This window comes from Mucor velutinosus, assembly GCF_035048745.1.
Source record: "Mucor velutinosus strain NIH1002 chromosome Unknown tig00001545, whole genome shotgun sequence".
Classification (NCBI taxonomy): Eukaryota; Fungi; Mucoromycota; class Mucoromycetes; order Mucorales; family Mucoraceae; genus Mucor; species Mucor velutinosus.
The window spans coordinates 38,056-56,562 of NW_027041925.1; the positions used below are offsets into that span (position 1 = coordinate 38,056).

The 18,507-nt window shown below is 42.5% G+C and overlaps 8 protein-coding genes across 8 annotated transcripts; 4 read left to right on the forward strand and 4 right to left on the reverse strand.

The window, feature by feature from the left end:
* Positions 1–193: 193 nt before the first annotated feature.
* ATC70_006170 (Agmatinase) lies at positions 194–1,428 on the forward strand (the record flags this gene model as incomplete). The annotated part of the gene is made up of 2 exons (XM_064825449.1): positions 194–563; positions 620–1,428. The coding sequence occupies 2 exons, from the start codon at positions 194–196 to the stop codon at positions 1,426–1,428; spliced, it is 1,179 nt and encodes a 392-aa protein (XP_064676667.1).
* Positions 1,429–1,470: 42 nt separating this feature from the next.
* On the reverse strand, positions 1,471–2,793 carry HRD3 (ERAD-associated protein; the record flags this gene model as incomplete). The annotated part of the gene is made up of 6 exons (XM_064825450.1): positions 1,471–2,246; positions 2,297–2,335; positions 2,396–2,401; positions 2,479–2,528; positions 2,589–2,641; positions 2,701–2,793. 6 exons carry the CDS (start codon positions 2,791–2,793, stop codon positions 1,471–1,473), a joined length of 1,017 nt encoding a protein of 338 aa, XP_064676668.1.
* An 839-nt stretch (positions 2,794–3,632) lies between these two features.
* On the reverse strand, positions 3,633–5,374 carry ATP2_2 (atp2, beta subunit of the F1 sector of mitochondrial F1F0 ATP synthase; the record flags this gene model as incomplete). Its single annotated transcript, XM_064825451.1, has 4 exons — positions 3,633–4,900; positions 4,961–5,050; positions 5,111–5,266; positions 5,326–5,374. 4 exons carry the CDS (start codon positions 5,372–5,374, stop codon positions 3,633–3,635), a joined length of 1,563 nt encoding a protein of 520 aa, XP_064676669.1.
* A 2,124-nt stretch (positions 5,375–7,498) lies between these two features.
* On the forward strand, positions 7,499–8,303 carry ATC70_006173 (uncharacterized protein; the record flags this gene model as incomplete). Its single annotated transcript, XM_064825452.1, has 4 exons — positions 7,499–7,683; positions 7,745–7,789; positions 7,854–8,201; positions 8,270–8,303. The coding sequence occupies 4 exons, from the start codon at positions 7,499–7,501 to the stop codon at positions 8,301–8,303; spliced, it is 612 nt and encodes a 203-aa protein (XP_064676670.1).
* A 386-nt stretch (positions 8,304–8,689) lies between these two features.
* Positions 8,690–10,623, reverse strand: ATC70_006174 (uncharacterized protein; the record flags this gene model as incomplete). Its single annotated transcript, XM_064825453.1, has 8 exons — positions 8,690–8,906; positions 8,962–9,099; positions 9,153–9,417; positions 9,472–9,765; positions 9,990–10,024; positions 10,092–10,163; positions 10,233–10,265; positions 10,325–10,623. 8 exons carry the CDS (start codon positions 10,621–10,623, stop codon positions 8,690–8,692), a joined length of 1,353 nt encoding a protein of 450 aa, XP_064676671.1.
* A 935-nt stretch (positions 10,624–11,558) lies between these two features.
* CRP1 (Cruciform DNA binding protein) lies at positions 11,559–13,720 on the forward strand (the record flags this gene model as incomplete). Its single annotated transcript, XM_064825454.1, has 3 exons — positions 11,559–12,817; positions 12,874–13,424; positions 13,491–13,720. 3 exons carry the CDS (start codon positions 11,559–11,561, stop codon positions 13,718–13,720), a joined length of 2,040 nt encoding a protein of 679 aa, XP_064676672.1.
* A 61-nt stretch (positions 13,721–13,781) lies between these two features.
* Positions 13,782–15,646, reverse strand: ATC70_006176 (uncharacterized protein; the record flags this gene model as incomplete). The annotated part of the gene is made up of 6 exons (XM_064825455.1): positions 13,782–13,900; positions 13,960–14,377; positions 14,445–14,531; positions 14,583–15,062; positions 15,117–15,311; positions 15,377–15,646. The coding sequence occupies 6 exons, from the start codon at positions 15,644–15,646 to the stop codon at positions 13,782–13,784; spliced, it is 1,569 nt and encodes a 522-aa protein (XP_064676673.1).
* Positions 15,647–17,086: 1,440 nt separating this feature from the next.
* Positions 17,087–18,507, forward strand: ATC70_006177 (uncharacterized protein; the record flags this gene model as incomplete). The annotated part of the gene is made up of 4 exons (XM_064825456.1): positions 17,087–17,599; positions 17,654–17,876; positions 17,937–18,069; positions 18,132–18,507. 4 exons carry the CDS (start codon positions 17,087–17,089, stop codon positions 18,505–18,507), a joined length of 1,245 nt encoding a protein of 414 aa, XP_064676674.1.

Consider the following 18,507-nt stretch of genomic DNA (forward strand, 5'->3'; position numbering starts at 1 on the left):
GCCAGTATCTCATTGATCCACCATGAACATAGTCCGTTGTTTAGCTTGTCATACATACAGTAGCAGGATGTGGTGCCTGATTTTGCTAGGGCTGTGACGTCTGGGACAATGTAGACATTGAGATCCCACCTTTTTTTGTTGATATCAACTCCCTTTTTGCCTGTCATTTGAACATTTCATCCACCTAGTCAACATGTCTGCTTCATTTGCCATTGCCTCTCTACTCAAACGAGTGCCATGTCGAGCCAATGCCAGTCCAATGGCACATGCTCGTCGCTTCCAATCTCTGGCCTTCACCCATGTCACATTACAGTCTGTCGCCCGACCTCAATTAGTGAAATCAACACCACGCCTCTTGTCTGCTTCTTTATGCCACAAGTATCAACAAAAGCACTGGACATCTACTGCAACCAGTGCCACTACCACTACAGCCACCGAGAAAAGCAAACAGCCAGTGGTCTACAACAATTGGCTTGATCATTTACCCAAGAAAGTGGCTCCTTATGCATTTCTGACTCGTATCGACAAACCCATTGGTACCTGGCTGCTGTTCTGGCCTTGTGGTAAGTAGGAGCATACACTCGGATTCACACCACACAACAACTGACACTGTATCCAGCTTGGAGCATTTCAATTGCTGCTTACAGTACAGGTGCCTCCGTCGTGGATGCCGCCTCCATGATCGCCCTGTTTGGTACCGGTGCATTGATCATGCGTGGTGCTGGCTGCACCATCAACGATTTATGGGACAGAGACATCGATGACAAGGTAGAAAGAACCAAGATTCGTCCCATCACCTCGGGTGCCATTTCTCCCAAACAAGCCATTGCCTTTCTTGGTGTGCAATTAACGGCAGGCCTGGCTGTCTTGACGCAACTCAACATGTACAGCATCCTGCTTGGCGCCAGCTCATTGTCGTTGGTGGTCACTTATCCTCTGATGAAGCGTGTTACTTACTGGCCACAAACAGTGTTGGGTTTGGCGTTCAATTGGGGTGCGTTGCTAGGTTGGTCTGCCATGACTGGATCCCTCGATCTCTCGGTTGCTGGGCCACTATATCTCGGTGGTGTCTGCTGGACATTGGTGTACGATACCATCTACGCCCATCAAGACAAGAAGGATGATATCAAGGTGGGTGTCAAGTCTACTGCTCTTCGTTTTGGAGAAAAGACACCACAATGGCTGGCTGGATTCTCCACTGCATTCATTGGTTTGACAGCTGTTGCTGGTTATATGAATGGTCAGGGACTCCCTTTCTACGCCATCAGTGTGTTGGGCACAGCCAGTCATTTAGCATGGCAACTAAAGACGGTCAACTACAACGACACGGCTAGCTGCTGGTCTAAATTCAAGAGCAACACATGGGCTGGTGCTATCTTGTGGTCTGGCATTGTAGCTGATGCTGCCTGGTCCTCTATTGCAGTTTGATTTATTTCAATTTTATTCATTAAAAAGTACTAGGCATGATGATTATTGAGGATAACTAGGATAACCATATTGATCGTGTTGGCTTTGATTGTTATTAGGTCTGTTTCCAGGCAATGGAGGTGGAGGTGGGTAGCCTTGGCTGGAATGGCCACCATTACCAGGCATCCCAGGCTGTTGCTGGTAAAAATGGTTGCCTCCATCTTGTGCGGGTTGATGGAATCCAGGGACTCCTCCATGTGCGCCTGCTGATGATGGTGGTGGCGGGTATCCAGAATTGGCATTAATGGGAGGATAGGATGGATAACTTGGAGGAGAGGTAGGCATTGGATTGCTGGATGGAGCAGGAGGATAGCCAGAGGGCTGTTGATGTTGACTGCCTGGATAACTGTTGTAATTGGATGGCGACGAAGGTGGATATCCACTGCTGCCTACTTGCTGAGGAGGATAGCTGGGTGGAGATTGAGGGGCTGGTGGGTAGCTGGAGGGAGATTGAGGGGCTGGCGGATAGCCTGGAGTAGGTGGATATCCGCCGGTGCTAGCAGGTGGCGGAGGTAGAGGCGAGAAAGAAGATGTCGCATTAGCAGGAATAGGCTCAGGGAAGCTGGATGGTGAAGGTGCTTGTCCTGGTTGAGCATTGGCAGGAGGATAATTGTCATTTCTGGGCGGAGGTGGAGGTGGATAGTTGCCTGATGAAGGCGCTTGACCTGGCTGGGGGGGGGCAGGAGGAGCAGTGGTAGTGCCACCATAGAAAGAACCATAGTTGGCCAACACGGGATCGATGCGCGAATTGCCAGCAGCATTGGTGGTGGCAGGGGGCGCTACATTGTTTCCAATGCCATTACCTCTTGAGATTGCTTGCTGGCCTTACGCTTCTTTTGCACAATTGTCTTGTCAGATTTGAAAGCGCCTATCCAGACAGACTTGAATACATGCAACATTGAATTAAGCAGCAAAAGCTTTCTACTACCTAGAGCTAATGTCCATCACTATGAATTGTGTGATACTTGAGTATAAATGATTTCATTCTCTGTTCACACAATGCTCACTTACCGTGACCCGACTTCTTGTTGGTCAATTTTCCACTATCAAAAGACCACAATCTAGACAAGGAAACATGAATTACTACCATGTACACGCACACACTCCATTGCCGTTCTTACTGATTATCGCTGTCCTGAAACTTTTGTGGCCACACAATCAAGTTGGCTCCTTTCTATAGCAATAAACAGCGTTGAGTTCTTGGCAAAACAAGACTGACGATGGGAAGATTACCTTTGTTTGACCATCATATACATCGAGAGCAAAACCGTGCTTGCGAGACAGGATATAGAAATATCCTTCGGGAAAAATAGTCGTATTACTCATTTACACACAAATTCTGCAGAAAAGTAGAAGAGTAAAAGAAAGAAAAAAGAGTGAAATGTTGAGCAGTGTTCAAACTTTAACTACATGACCTTGCGCGACTATTCAATATCATGTTGGGCTTTCTTTTATTATTAGTTTGTATTGACGCCTTGCCATCATCCCATTACGTATCACTTCATTTGCCAAGGTTTGCATGTGCAAGTGTTGCTCGAGAGGATGATATCTGCTCTCTTTATGCCTTTTAACTAACAGTATACGTTATGAAATTGCAAGCAGTGGCTGATGTGTAACCTGCTTCATTTAGAAGCAAACACCTGCTTGTATCCAGGTAAAATGTCATAGTAGCTTTGCCAACTGTGCGTCATGTGAAATTACATAGTATTTGTATTTTTTTACTATAATACTATGATGTGAGTACATATGTGAGGTATCTTTTCAAGACGCATGGAGTCAAATCAAGAGCATAGATGCATTGCAATTTCTTTTTACGTAAGGATCATTGATATTTCCATGTTGTACTCACGTCTACTCTGATCAGTAGAGCAAGGCCTTCTTTCAACCTATCCTAACTCAATAAAATCCGTATGTTTGCCACATACCACCATTTAAAATTTTCATCTGGCGGTTTCTGTATGCCAAAGTTGACAAATGTTTATATGCCAATAGGATTCAAAAAACAACTTTAATGCATTCTAAAATGATAGTTGTAAGGTGATGGCTCTCACCTCATATACACAGATCTTTTTGCTATAGGGCCAATCGCTCGTGGCAACATACATTATTTCATAGATGCAATTTAATTAATAACGATATACATTAGATGGTAGTGATAAATTGATTTAAAGTACAATAAAGTAGGTGGCAATGGTAGATACCACCAAAATGTTCATAATTTTAGATGTAGTCATCAGTCCAAATGATGATGAGCCACCACTACTGGCCAAAGCATTCATGACATCTGTATCCAAAAAGCCAAAGCCAGAGAAGGTGGTGTTCATAGTAGCACTGCCGACTGCCGTTGTATTACCACTGGCAGTGTAACCAGGCATAGTAATCAAAAGTAGCTTGTTGACTCTGGTAGATGGTGCAGACTCTGCTCCCCAAATCCAATCATCCGTGCTGTAGGCAGGTGCAGCAGCCACTGTATTAGCATCGATACCATTTGTCCAAGCAACAGCCACACCACCGGAGGCGTCAGAGATGTTGACAGTGGGTTGATACTCTGAGCGGCCCTCTGTGTAATCGCCAATGGATAAGCCGTAGGTGAGGTTGGTCTTGATTTGATTAGCGACATCGAGAGGTGTGGTCATATTGACATCAAAATTGACCGGCTCATTAGCGTGAGTGGACAGCAATTGAGCCACGCCCAAGCGAGCATTGGGATGAGCATTGGCTACTGTGGTAGGGAATCCTTCTAGGCTAAAATCGTATTGTAACGAGTTGGGTTGCATAATGATAGGTGCTGTATTATTCAATTGCAAATTACTGGTGCGGTAAGTGATGCGAACAGTGAAATTGGGGCTTCCAGTAGTGTTGCCTGCCGTGTTGTTGTATGCCGCTGTAGCAGCGGTGCCTGTCTGGAGATAGGATTGAGTGGCATTGTTGGGCACAGTCAGGTTGGTCACTTGGAATGGCTGCCATGCTAGGTTCTGCAACGAGGTCACTGAATAAATTTGCTCATTGGCATCGTAGAATCCATTCTGGTTGGCATCCTCAAACTCAATGACCTGAGAAAACTGCAAACGGTAGACGAAATCAGCATTGCGAGCATTGTGATCTGACGAGGCAAAGAATGCATGATCCACCATAGGATACTGGTTGTTGGTACTTATATTGAACGAGATATGATAGTTGTCGTCCTTGCCAGAATTGGCTGTGCCATTGATGATGACATTGTTTGTATTGCTACCTTGTTCGGTAAGCTGTGGTGCGTAGTAATAGCCGTTATTTTGATTGTAACGATGATACGCTGAATGATAGCCATAAAACAAGAAGGGCGGCATGATGGCAAAGTAGATGAGTGCTGGATTGTAGAAACCTGTGTATCCGTACCGAGAGGCTGGGCTGTATCCACCTGAATAAGCGGGAGGGTAGTTGGTGTAGGATGCTAGCAAAATGTCATTAGTGTCTATATGGCAATATGCGCTCGTGGGATGCAATGGCTTACATCGTGTGCTAGAATAGTAGGAGGGTGGTGCTCCACCAAATCCTCCACTTCCACCCTTGGACGAGACACTGTTGGGGGTAGATCCTGTGCCTGTACACCATTTGGATTAGTCTCTGAATGCTGTTGCTGGCAAGTGTGTCTACTGTTTACCTGCTACACCTCGGCCACCTGTACTTCCTGTGCTGCCAGTACCACGGCCGCCTGTAGAACCTCCACTGGATCCACCGCTGGATCCTCCTCGTGAGCCTCCACTTGAGCTTCCACCACCTCCACCTCTACCACCGCCTCCACCTTTAGCAAGGACGGCTGTTGTACTTGTCATGTGAGTAAGATTTTTTTTTTTTTCTGGAATGACAACAACTTACACAGTGTGCAATATATCAGCACAATGCTTGTTTTCAGCATCAATCTCATTTTTTAGGAATAAATTCTATGTATCAATTGAGAAGAAGAAAAAGAGGATAGAAAAACCAATAGATTTATAATCCTCCATTTCTCTCAAGAAACAGTGTAAAAAGAAGTCCAAGAACAAGCTGCGTGTGTCACTTGCCTTCTTGGTCAAGATTCGTACCTTTATTTTGTGTTTTGTGCATGTAGCTGAGATATGCTGAGCAGCGGCAAAAGTTTTTTTTTTTTTTTTTGCACAAGGCTGGTGAAAAGTGTAACAGCTTTGCTTGCATCAGTTGTTTGTGTATACTGTGAGGGACGCATTTGAATTGAAATTAGAACGAAAACTGACAGCTTGAAATGTAAGAGTTAGTTTGTGCGAGATGTACTTGGTCAAGGACATTATTAAAGAGCCATATCATCATAGTGACCTAATACATTGCCCAGCTACAACATCTCAATCTGACAAGCATGCTTTTGTTTACGTACAGTCAAATGCTCGGTAATTTGAACGGCGATCTATTGTGCCAACTGTGCCACAAAGGCATGTAATTTTGGCTTTGAAGGAATCGATGTGTCCATATATATATATCTATGATCATCGCATTTGCTAAGCAGTACATTCATTTTTTTTTAGCTTATTTGTACACTATGCTTAGACTTCGGCCGTTTTGCTACTAGTGATTGCAGCATCTCCTTTGGTCGATGATGTAATTTTCGTTTACAAGGCGTGGAGCTATAGGGTAAGAGGCGAATCCAAGGAATGGGTAACTATAGGGATCACATTTGATGTTCTCAAATTCACCGTTGCCATCATCTATGAATGTTCTGATACTATAAATGGCAACAAATTTTTATTTGCTTCATCAACTGCTGTCTTCCTGCTTACCGTTGCAATAATGTTATCTATCTAAAAAGGCTTTGCATTCAAAATATCTTACGGCATTTGTGGGTAGGTTGGCAATGCTGGATTTTGCATTGACCCAGCATTTGAGGATGTATTTTTTTTTTTTGCAAATAGTATATTTATCAGATATGAGATTGCTTGAGAAAGTTAAGATCAAGTAGCAAAATCAAAGTACAGCTCTTAGTTTCTTCTTGTTAGCTTCAAATGCATTGATCGCTTTCGTAGATTAAGCAGCATTGATGCTGTCTGCATAGCAGTAGCCCTCAGCCAGAAATTGATTAACATTCCGCTCGACGTTTTGTCGTTTATTTGTTAATTTTTAAACTTTTTGGACACTATTCGACCTATTTTGCCAGGTTCGATTATATAAATTGCAATGATCGTGCTATATGCCCTTATGCTTTCTGAAAGTACTTTTCAAGGCGCTTCCAACGGTACTGGTTAGAAGAATTGTTTTGAAGAAGCTTATCAAGTAATTTGTAAAAACATGAAATGAGGATTTTGGCAAGAATGTTGAGATTTTGAACTCGAAAGTCTCACAAACACACTTTTAGGAGTTGCGTTGGATTGAGAGAAACGCTTTAATCTAATATATACCTTAGTGGAAGTCTTCGTTTTTGGAGTCAAAAACGCGATCGTTTGATTTTCGATGAAAACTATGAGGTATCTCTCATGGTTTGGAGTCGATTTTTGGCAATCTCGTAAAAGTTGAGCAGAGGTGTCAGTGAGCAAGTGCTAGACGAGAGAAACTGTTTGTTGCTATTCTGGAAGTCTGAAACGGCTTTTAACGCTAGAAAACGCGACTCAAATGCATCTAAATTTCGCTGTGTGTTGCTTACTCATGGGTAGTTGGAGGCAATGCGAGCCGATTATCTGCATGTATCTGAACTGTTTCCATTCAAGCAGATGTGCAACATCCAGGAGTGCCAGAGCCACAATGACGGATAGTTTGTGGAGGCTGTTTATTTGATAATGGAAGATTGAAATGCGGACAGCGTTTATTAGTAGGACAAGCTTGCAAGATTAATCATGTTAATGTAACGAGAATTGACTGTTTGCCATCCAATGAGCATTGATTCAAGTACTGACCAAATGATAGCGACTTTAGCTTGCAAAATCTTTAATATTCATCCTTTACGCTCATAAAATGTCCCACAACATGTTTATAGTAATGAGCAAATGTATCGATGGGTGAATGTCTAATTAGGATCCCTGAATCAACGCAATGCGGTTGGTCTCAAATGATGCCGGTCTTAGTAAAAGCGGATGAAACTCCAGAGAACAATTGGTTGATTGATGGCTTTGATATTTATATCAAGCAAATCACCAAAACTCTACACCTCTTTTCAAACACTCACTTTGACCCTATTACAATGTCCGAAAACATCATCCGAGTTGGTATTCTTAATGCTAAAAACCTTGCTGCAGCGTAAGGCATTTATCAAACAACACTATCTCATTGTATGCTTATTCGTTTATCTTATTTATAGTGATAATACTGGATTCTCAGATCCATATGTTGTAATGCGAGTAAAGTAAGTCCCATCTCACAACTCCACATGGAGAAATCAGGCTCTCAACAAATCAACCCGCCGATAGCCACAAAAAGTACAAGACCAAAGCCATCAAACAGACATTGGATCCAGTGTGGGATGCTCACTTTGACACCAAAGTCTCTCCTAAAAAGACGCCTACTTTGTTGTCATTCACCGTTTGGGACAAGGACACATTTGGCAGAGATTTCCTCGGCGAAGTGACAATTCCATTCAAGAACATTTTTGATAGAAACAACCAAGGTGTATCAGACGGTGTACCTCGAAACTACAAGGACCCCAGCAATTACGAAGCCTACTTTCAGTTGGCAAAGAGGAGTGAAAAGAACAATGTCTCGGGAGACCTTTGCCTAAAGTTTGGCATACTGGAAGATCACATTGGAGATGTCAAAAGGTAATTTGCCCATTGTGTGCAGTGTTGTGATGAGAAGATGGCCGTGCTTTAACTCGTATCTTGTCTAGATATGCTGATGCTTGGGAGCTATTGAATCCTTAGACAGCCATATACACATGCTTAGATATCACTTATTTATACCTCTATCACTCTTTACTTGTATATCACACCCTCCCTGATTATTTTTAGAGCTGAATGTACAACCATCATTGCACATTAGGCTTTGCAGCTCAGTTGATTAAATCAATTTACGATACCGCTTTCAGGATGTAGTGCCTGAATGGATCGAACAGAGTTTAGACGTTTTGGCTAAATGGTAGAGGGTATTGTGTCTACCATACAGTGGGAGCTTTTAAACGACTGCTTGTATTTAGAACTTACATGGCAAGCATTGCAAATACATCATAACAGAGAGAATATTTATAATATTAAGTGCTATAAAGGCCTACCGCCTTTTGTTTTTGCAGGCTTTTTAGAAAAGCCTGTATCTAAAATAGTAATGACGCTGCAATTGCAATGGTAACAAAGATGGCATTTTCCAGTTGATTATGCATGCCATTGCTGGCAGCATTGGACGAGCCTGATCCGTTGGTAGCAATGCCATTACTGCCGCCTGTCCGGTTGACAGGTACAGCAGTGTCCTTGTATTGACATTCGGTGGATGTGCAGAGGCAGGAATTTCCAATAGGATCCCACCATTTTGTGCTATGTATACATGTAATTAGTATTGATTTCCTACAATGTTTGAAAGACAACTTACTCGCAGTTATTGGGAAGAGGATAACGGAACCCAGCTGAGCCATTTTGAGCTGCCGTGGCAGGCTTGGGTGTATCTAATGTAGGTGCCGTGCTTGGGCAGTTGAAGCATGTATTGAAGGTAGTTGTACCAAAGTTGCAGCTATCATATCCGTGTTAATATATCAGAACATTCTCTGAGAAAACGAGCATTACCTGTTTAAAAGGCCATCGTCAACATTGGCATTGTTATCATCGTCAAGACCGTTACAAATCTCTTTGGCGATAACAGGCTGTTCACAACGCATGTAGTCTTGCTTTCCTAGTTCAGATGCTTTGACAGGATTCTTCATCCATTGCAGCAATTGCTGATTTGTCACAAACCATACGTCAGGCTTCTCTGAGAGTGTTTTGATTAAAGACACTAGACCATCCAGTTTGGGAGCAGGATCGGGCAAACCAGGATAGCCAGTCAAATGAGCTATGAATGCGTTGTTGGGACAAGTATACCACTCTATCTAACCTGAAAACTTACTAGGATGGACATAGATACCAAATGGCTGTCTGCCACCATTGTAATGCTTGTTGAATGTGTCTAGACTCCATTTCGTGACATCTTCAGGCTGTCCAGCAATGTAGACATCCATCAATTGAGGAGTACTGATATTATCAAGAACAGCATACATGGGGATTTCCCAAAGGCCTGGTAGCTTTGTTTGACCAGCACCGCAGATGCCAGTCCAGCAGTCGTTTGCCATGCCATAGTCTAATGTATATGGCCAGTAAGCATCATCTTGTAATGCACTGGAACTGGAATCATAGAGGAAGCCTAACTTCGACAAATGATTCAAGGTGTCCTTTGTGTAATTCAAAAAGGGAGCCCTGAATCCCTGAATCTTGCCATTGGGTACACCACCATACGTATTCAGCATCTCTTTACAGCTCATAATTTCCTCTAAGGGGATTTAAAAGGGGGAAGATGGAAGGAGAAGATTGTAGATGCGTTTGTTAAAGAGTCTCGATTCAAATGCATTGGCTGTGTACAATACTTACGGTCAGAAGGAGTACCTACGTGCGAGAACGTGTGGCTATCATATATAGAGCAAGTATAAGTGAATGGTGTCCATTTGAATCAGCCTTGAAAAAGACACTCACTCTGCAATCTCGTTGCCTGAGGAATACCATTGCTGTACCAAGGAAAAATCTGTATACTGCATGGAGACATACCTAATTGTGTATAGTCCATTATTGAGTGTGTGTGTGTCTCACTCTGTGGAAATGATTAGACCACTTTACCATGTACCACGACCTGAGCAGCCATTGGGGTTACTAGACGGTAAAATAATGATTAGATATATAGTACGGATATGCAAAGAAAGGCAACATACGTGACATTCAGCATGCGCTTTGCTGTCTCGTACAGTTGAGGTTGAATGGAATCATCAAATGTCACTGTAACAAACTGAGGTGTGTCGCTTGGTGCTAATCCATTAGGTGGATTCTTGGAAGCACATACACAGCCATTAGCAAGTTTGCAGACATTGGGATCGCAAGAGTAAGTGCCAGCAGAAGCTGCTGCAGAAGCTGCTGCACCTGGTTGCACTGTATTGCCTTCAGATTGCGCACATGCCAAGCTAGCAAAGGCAGCAATAGCAGTAGCAGCAACTGTGATGGGATAGAATTTCATGTCTTTTTTTCAAATAAATTTTAGAGTAAAAGAAGAGAGAACCAAGAAAACGAATCCAAGGTATATAACGATTGTTTTCAAACTGATGTACATTTTGTTGTTACTCCTGTGCATAAAGTTAATTTGAAGATGGTTTAGCTTAGGAGTAGCTGACACTTCAAGGAGGGGGGGGGGCTTACGAGATCTCTCACTCATTAGGAGGGAGATCTCCTTGGTTTTGTTTTATAACCCAAAAATAGCTGAATACGAACAAAACGCTCCTCATTGTAAGCATCGTGTTATTCAAGGTTTTATTCAGTGGTCTGTGCAGTTTATCAAGGGCAAATCTATTTGCGATGTCTAATACAAAACTCGTTCATTCTCTTGTAGGCCTCTTCAAGACGGTCGTAAATGGGAGGAATGACAAATCTGACAAAATTGGGATAGTTGAAGCACTATAGAGGTTTTGTTAGTCGCCATTCTTTTCACATGTTCCCAACAAAGCACAATTTACCTCTCCTGGAAGACAAACAACGTTTTCTTCATCCAACAACTTGGCACAAAAATGCAACATCGGACTCAATATCCTTGAATTTCTCGACTTGAATGCGAACCATAAAGAAGCTGCTTCCTTCAAATACAGTAGTCTTGTACCTTTCTGTCAATCTCATGAACATAATCCTTTATTATGGATGTGTGGGTGCAATTGGGATGGAATCAAATCAAAGTGATGATTGATTAACATCTGATACTTTTGAGCACAATTGTGTATACTCGAACCTATTTCTACAGATTCAGCTGTCATTACTGTAACCACACCAATGTTGCAAACGAGTCATTTTTGTACAGAAGCTTTGCATTTCTCCGCTTTTCATTTAGTTGAAATAAAAGTTTTTTTTTTTTTTTTTTTTTTTTTTTTCTTCTACACCAAGCGCGCATATCTGATTTAACCTGCTATGCAACGCAATCTATTGTTTTTACAACAGCAACAACAGCAGCAACAAGCATTGGCTCGTCAAGCGCAACAACAAAGAGCTGCTGCTACTATGGCTGCTTCTGGAGGTCAGGTAAATCCGTTGGCAGATCCAATAAATACACTATGGGCTCAACAACAACAACAACAGAGATTAGCACAACAGCCTAATGTATTACTACAGCAACAGCTTCAATTAGAAAATGACAATAGAATCAAGCAACAAAAGTTTTTGCAACAACAACAACAACAACAACAACAACAACAACAACAACAACAACAACAACTGACATCCATGTATAATGTGACACAAAAAGAGACGCCATCACAGCCACCACCACCACCACCACCACTTTTTCAGAGACCATCATCAAGTACACCATCGACTGTACAGCCTCTCATCTTCCCTGCACATGCCATTAATGTCAAGACAATGCTAGAGCAAAAGAACCTGGATCTTTACGAGGGCCGTGATCAGCATTATCAACGTACGTTGGACATGCAACACAAGAGACACATGGAACTAGCACAATCAAAAAAGCACGAAATTGACTTGGCCAACAACGAGCGTAGACTTAGATCACAAAGCCGTGGCATTTTGGCATTTGGGAAGGGTTATAACGGATATGGTAATGGCAGAACAAGTGACAGTAATCAAGGCAAAGTGCTGTTTCCTGCAGCCAAGAAGCGCAAAAGATTCCACCACACAACAGCTGTCAAACTGTCCTACCAGCAATGCTTGGAACAGGCCAACAAGGAAGAGATGCTGGTGCCCATTCGTTTGGATTTAGAAAGCGATGGCTACAAAGTCAGAGACACATTTACATGGAACATGAACGAATCATCGATTACACCTGAGCAGTTTGCAGACATCACTTGCGAGGATTTGCGTCTACCATCCACTATATTTTCCTCTCTCATTTCAGCGAGTATCAAGGAACAGATTCAAGAGTACTTTTTGAACGCCTCGAGTATGATTAGCGATGACCAACAAGACCAAGCTTTGAATCCTTACGACGAATTCATGCAGTGCAAAAAGCGAAAGACGGCCTGGATACCAACGAAGGATCATATCAAAGATAATGACAGGGTGGAATTGAGAACGCTGATTCGACTGGACATCATTGTTGGCAACAGGATTCTCAACGATCAGTTTGAATGGGTCATTACGTGTGAAAAGAACTCGCCAGAGTCATTTGCAGAGACCATGGCTACGGATTTGGGGTTGGGTGGTGAATTCAAGTAGGTACTGTACATGGTTGACGCAAGGCGAGAGAAAACTCATGTAGTGCCTCTAGAACTGCGATTGCTCACTCCATCCGAGAACAAGTGTATGTGTTTATTAAATCGCTGCTACTAACAGGATACGAGTTTGGTGATGGACCCGTGGAAAATGAAGACTTACGACGCAGCTTTCTGCCAGTCATCCGCAACGCAGTTAGGGATTGTCGTCTGGTAGAGCGATTTACGCCATCGCTGATAGAAGCGACAGATGCCGAAATTGCAAAGATTGAAAAAGGCAGAACCAGGGAGTCCAGAAGAAAGAGACGAGGCGTACGTAACAGAAGGGGGGTAGCAGCAACATTGCCAGATCGTGAGCCTGTGCCTACGTATCGCACCGTCTTTGCTTCACCACCAGAACACGAAATGACAGACGACCAGTTTTTAAAGAGCATGCAAACCACGCAAGATACGACACCATCTTTGCATAGCCAAAGACGAAGTGCCATGAAGGCTCGCATGAATATCGCAGCAGAAGCCGCTGGTGTCTCGTTGACTTCAGGTCAGTTGGTGGCCAATGCTGATGACAATGTATCCGCCGTTGATCAAATGACACATCCTGTTGCGAGTGAGTTTTACTGCGTGTCGTATGACCAGCGAGAGAGCACATACTAATTGCAAAAATATTCAATAGGCAAAATAATGGATGCTTCATGGAGATGTACTGATTGCAACTGTTCACCATTTATGACGACCATCATTCGCGCTGGACCAGCGGGTGATAGAACGCTCTGTAATGCCTGTGGACTATATAGATATAAATTCAGTAGTATTCGCCCTCAAAATTACATGGACAAAGAGATTAAGAATGATATACCACATCTCAATGACTGGCAAAACTACATGGCAAAATATAGAGCGTAATAGAAATAGATAATACAGTATAAAATAAAACATTGTAATTTATTCCATTTGACTAATAAGCTTAATAACGCTTTTTGAAGGACAACTCGAGTGATTGTGGGGCAAAGGTGAATGCCTTGTCAAATACGACTTCATCATAGTGTATAGAGTCTTTGGGAATGTCAATTTCATAGCGTTTTACTATTGGAAAAATGATTAGATACGGGGTAGCAGTACCCAAGTTGGTGGATTTGACTTACACAACATGCACAGAGCGACCCTTTGCTCAGTCAAACTAAAATTGAGTCCAAGACACTGTCTGGATCCATTGCTGAAAGGAAGCCAAGTAAAACCATCATGGCTGTCATATTCTCCACCTTGCTCGAATCTCTCTGGAATGAAACTCTCAGGATCATGCCAAATCTTGGGGTTCAAGTGAATAGATGCTACGTTGATAATAACCTTGGAGCCTTTGGGAATGAATGTGCCATTCAGATCAATGTCTTGCTGCGTGTCTCTTGACATCAAGTTATCCAAAGGTCCATTTCGTCGCAGATTCTCCTTGATGACCATGTTGAGATAGTTCAGCTTTTTCAAATCTTCAAGAGAAGGTGCAACATCCCAAGGATCGTCACCTAAAATGTCCAACACCTCTTGGCGAGCCTTCTTTTGTACGTGCTATTTGATGATAATAGTGGTCAATCGATTGAGCAGTAGATCTCACATATAAATGACGATGGCTAACCTTATGCTTGGCCAGTTGATACAAGCAAAATGCAAGTGTATTGGCGGTGGTATCATGGCCAGCTAAAAAGAAAATGGCCATATTGTGCTACAAAATAAATTAGATACACGTTACGGCATGAAGATTTGGTATGCCTACTCGTAGTTCTGTGGTTGTTGTCTCTACTCCTTCACGGATATCCGCTTCAATCATCAGAGTAAGCAAATCCTTTTCGTTCTCGGCAGTTTCCTTCTTTTCTCCATTGAGTATCTCTTGTCTTCTCTTATCTGCCAAGTTGCTCAGCATAACGTTGAATTCGTCCGTAGCCTTGATAACCCTTCTTCTTTCAGCAGATACGTATTTGATCAAAAAGTCGTACTTGGCGAAGAGGTTGACAAATGGATTGAACAAGGAGGAGACGACCGTATTGTATCTGCTTGTCCAACCTTCGGGATCATTCTTTAACGACTGGAAATCAAAGCCAAATGCAGATAAACCAAGCGCGTCCAATGCAAACGACTTCATTTTGGGAGTGATAAATACATGCTCTGGATCTTGGTCAATCAAGGCAAACAAGTCTGGCATCACACCACCAAAGACTTTGACTGGCTGAGATCGATGGAAAACAGGGTTCATAATCTAATGCCAAGTAATCAGCGTATGCTCGTTGCCATAACAACCAATGCACCTCACCTTTCGCTGTCTCTTCCACATATCACCATTAGATACAGCCACATTCTCGTTGCCCATGAATTTGACTACAGGACTGGACTCGCCCAGAGCACCAAAAATGGCATGCGATTTAGGAAAATTGTCAGTCTTTAGAAGCAGCGTCTTGGCTGCGATGGGATCAGTGACAAATATGGTCCAATCCAGAGGGATGCGACTCTAAATCAGGATAAATTAAATCAGAAAAGCCAACAAGGGAGACCACTACAAGTAGTTCAACTTACAATGTAAAAGCCATGACCTGCGTTGGTGAGTGGAGTGATCAACCTCTTGTTGCGGTTGAGTACCGACTCTTTCTTGTAAAAGGATTTCATCAATTCCATAAAGGACACTTTGGGAAATCGACGGAGGTACTTTGGTGGTACAGTAAATGAAGCATAGACCTGCTGGAGTACCACACACAGAATGGCCATGCCAATATATGACGATTTGTTTTTTCGTACCACCGAGATGACTCTTTCCAATGCCTGATTGTAGCTTGCTGCTAAGTTCATATTGCTTGTAATGCTGTAATGTGAAAAACTGGAGAGAAAAAGTGGGAAGTAAATACGCAAGGAAGAGGTTTATATAGGTGTTCCGAGCATTGTAGGAAACAAGGGCCAACCGGAAGATCCGCCGAAGAAAGTTGCAGTGCAGATTAACCATATCGTGTACACTTTTAATATACAATGAAGGCTTCTCCTGCACCAACAGAATGATGCCTTGTTCTCTTGGCTGTGCTTGGCTCAATTCATCGTTTTTGTATCATTCTTTCATTCCAGCATATCGTATATCATGTTTGTATATACTGTGATAAATATTATCTTTTTTAGCCATATTACTCTGCTGAGGCATCAACCGCCGAAATCAACAATAGATCAAGTTCTCAGGAATACGCCTCATTTGACAATATTCAAGGAAAAATGGCTGTTGCGTGCATAATAGGTTTCTTATTGGTTACCTTTTGCAATGTTATCTGCATGAAAGCTAGTGTATCAGGAGTTGTTCGGATTAGCCTTGTGCCGCAATATGTACAGTCACACTGACCTCCAACATGATATCACTGGCCAAAGCAATACACGTGCTTAGAAGTGCTGTTTAGTAGGAGTCATCCAAAAAGTAGGTTTTTTGAAATCAAACAGCTGAAAGACATCTATTGCATGGAGAGAGGAAAATGCTCCTATTTTCAAATGGAATATCTAGTTTTCCACAATGGTGTCTTGTTTGTGGTAGCGTGTACGATTCTTTTTGTTCAAGTTTCGTGATCTATTCTGTTATTAAGATAACATTTGCATCTAAAGTACAGTGTATTAAATCAGGGGCAATACCAAACTAGCATGTAGTTGTAATGAGCACAATCTCTCTATTGAGCACTCTACGACATTTACAAAGCTGATACCACAGTGGTGGGTGTGATGGAATTATACAGGATACAAAAGATTACAAGTAGTGAAATGCCATAGATCTTTAAACAACATCTCAGTCGAATCAATTTGCCCTGTCATTTGGCGAGTAAGTCTACATTCACAGGCAATGCATTCAAGCTTCATCGAGGTCAAGGAGATTAAGCGACAGAGAATTCTATCATAGTGTGTATTGTGAATCCACTTGAGCACATCATTTTGCTTGTATTCGAGGTTGACATATTCAGTGGCAATCAGATGCACCCAATTGATGGAAGTTGTGCTTATTGACACGAAGCTCTCAGAGAGAAACACTCGAATTTTTGAAGAAGCCAAAAGAGAAATCTTTAATGTGCTCCAACATGGTAGACAAAGACTCGACCAAATGTCAATCACCATAGTATCCTGATGCATTTTAGGTTGATTCCTGAGACATTCGGCACATGGTAAGCCATAGTCACATTCAAATGGCATACTTTTTTAAAAGCTCCTTCAAAACCTTCATAATTAAGCCCTCTCTTTCTTTTTCTCATTATATTTTTTCTTACTGCCATGTCTTTTAGACCAACGACTCAAAAGCAACCAAAGCCCACCAAGCAAGCCAGGCGATACAGAGCTGGTCAAGTGCCCGAGAACTATGTCGATGATTTGAGTGATTCAGAATCTGGTCAAGAATCAGAGCAAGAGCAAACAGAGGCACCACAGCAATTGCGAAAGAAGAGAGGCGAGTTGACATTTGCTCAAAAGGAAATCAATACAGGCGTTCAGCAAACAGCGATATTAGACAAAGATGTTGGTAGCGATAGAAGATTAAGGCGTTTACAACAAGCTCGGCAATCGATGGGCGATAGTGAAGATAGAAGAAGAAGGCGCCAGGCCTCTTCTTCAGATAATGAAGACGATGATCAAGAGAGCGATGAGGATGAAAAGGCGAGAGAAAGAATACGAATGAAGCAGCGAGCCCTACAACAACAGCAAATGGATGAGTATCAGCAAGAGAACAAAGAGGATGAAGGGGGAAAGGGGCTTGGCCGCATTGGACAACAGACTGAAGAAGAGGAAGAGGTACATGTTACTCAATTCATTGCGTAGACCAATGTACTGATCTCATGTCAATAGAGCTCATCTGAATACGAATCATCCAGTGAAGAGGAAGATACCATTGCCAGTTTACCGAAACCAGTCTTTATCCCAAAAGCTCGCCGAGAAACCATTTTGCAACAAGAGAAACTGTCCAAAGAGGCTGAAGAACGTGAAAAGAAGTTGGAAGAGGAACTGGAAGCCAGAAAAAAACAATCGCATGACATGCTGGCTGAGGAACTCAAGCGTGAACAGGAAGAAGGTAACTGAAGTAGAAGGCACCTTGATGTTGATATGTGTCGCTGACATGAGACGATATTAGCTGCTCACAAAGATACCAACGAGTACGAACAATCTGTGGATGATACGGATGGCTTGGACGAAGAGGCTGAATTCAATGCTTGGAAAGTAAGAGAATTGACTCGTATCAAGCGAGACAGAGAGGAGCGTATTGCGTAAGTATCTGTATAAGAGATGTCTAGATGAAGCCCCCCCCCAACTCAATACATGTATATAGGCGTGAAAAGGAAGAAGAGGAGCTGGAGCGTAGGAGAGCACTACCTGAGGAAGTTCGCTTAAAGGAGGATCTAGAGAGAGCTGAAGCAAGCAAAAACAAGGACAGAGGACAGCACACGTTTATGCAGAAATACTACCATAAAGGTGCATTTTATCAAGACGATTCTGAGGTGCTTCAGCGAGATTACTCTGCACCCACAGTAGATGAAGTGCGAAACAAGGATGTGCTTCCCAAAATCATGCAGGTCAAGAATTTTGGTTTGGCTGGACGCACAAAATACACACATTTAGTGGACCAAGATACATCAAGTCGAGACTCGCCTTGGGAGAAACCATTAGCTAAACGCAGAAGAAAGAATGATCAAGATAAATATTAA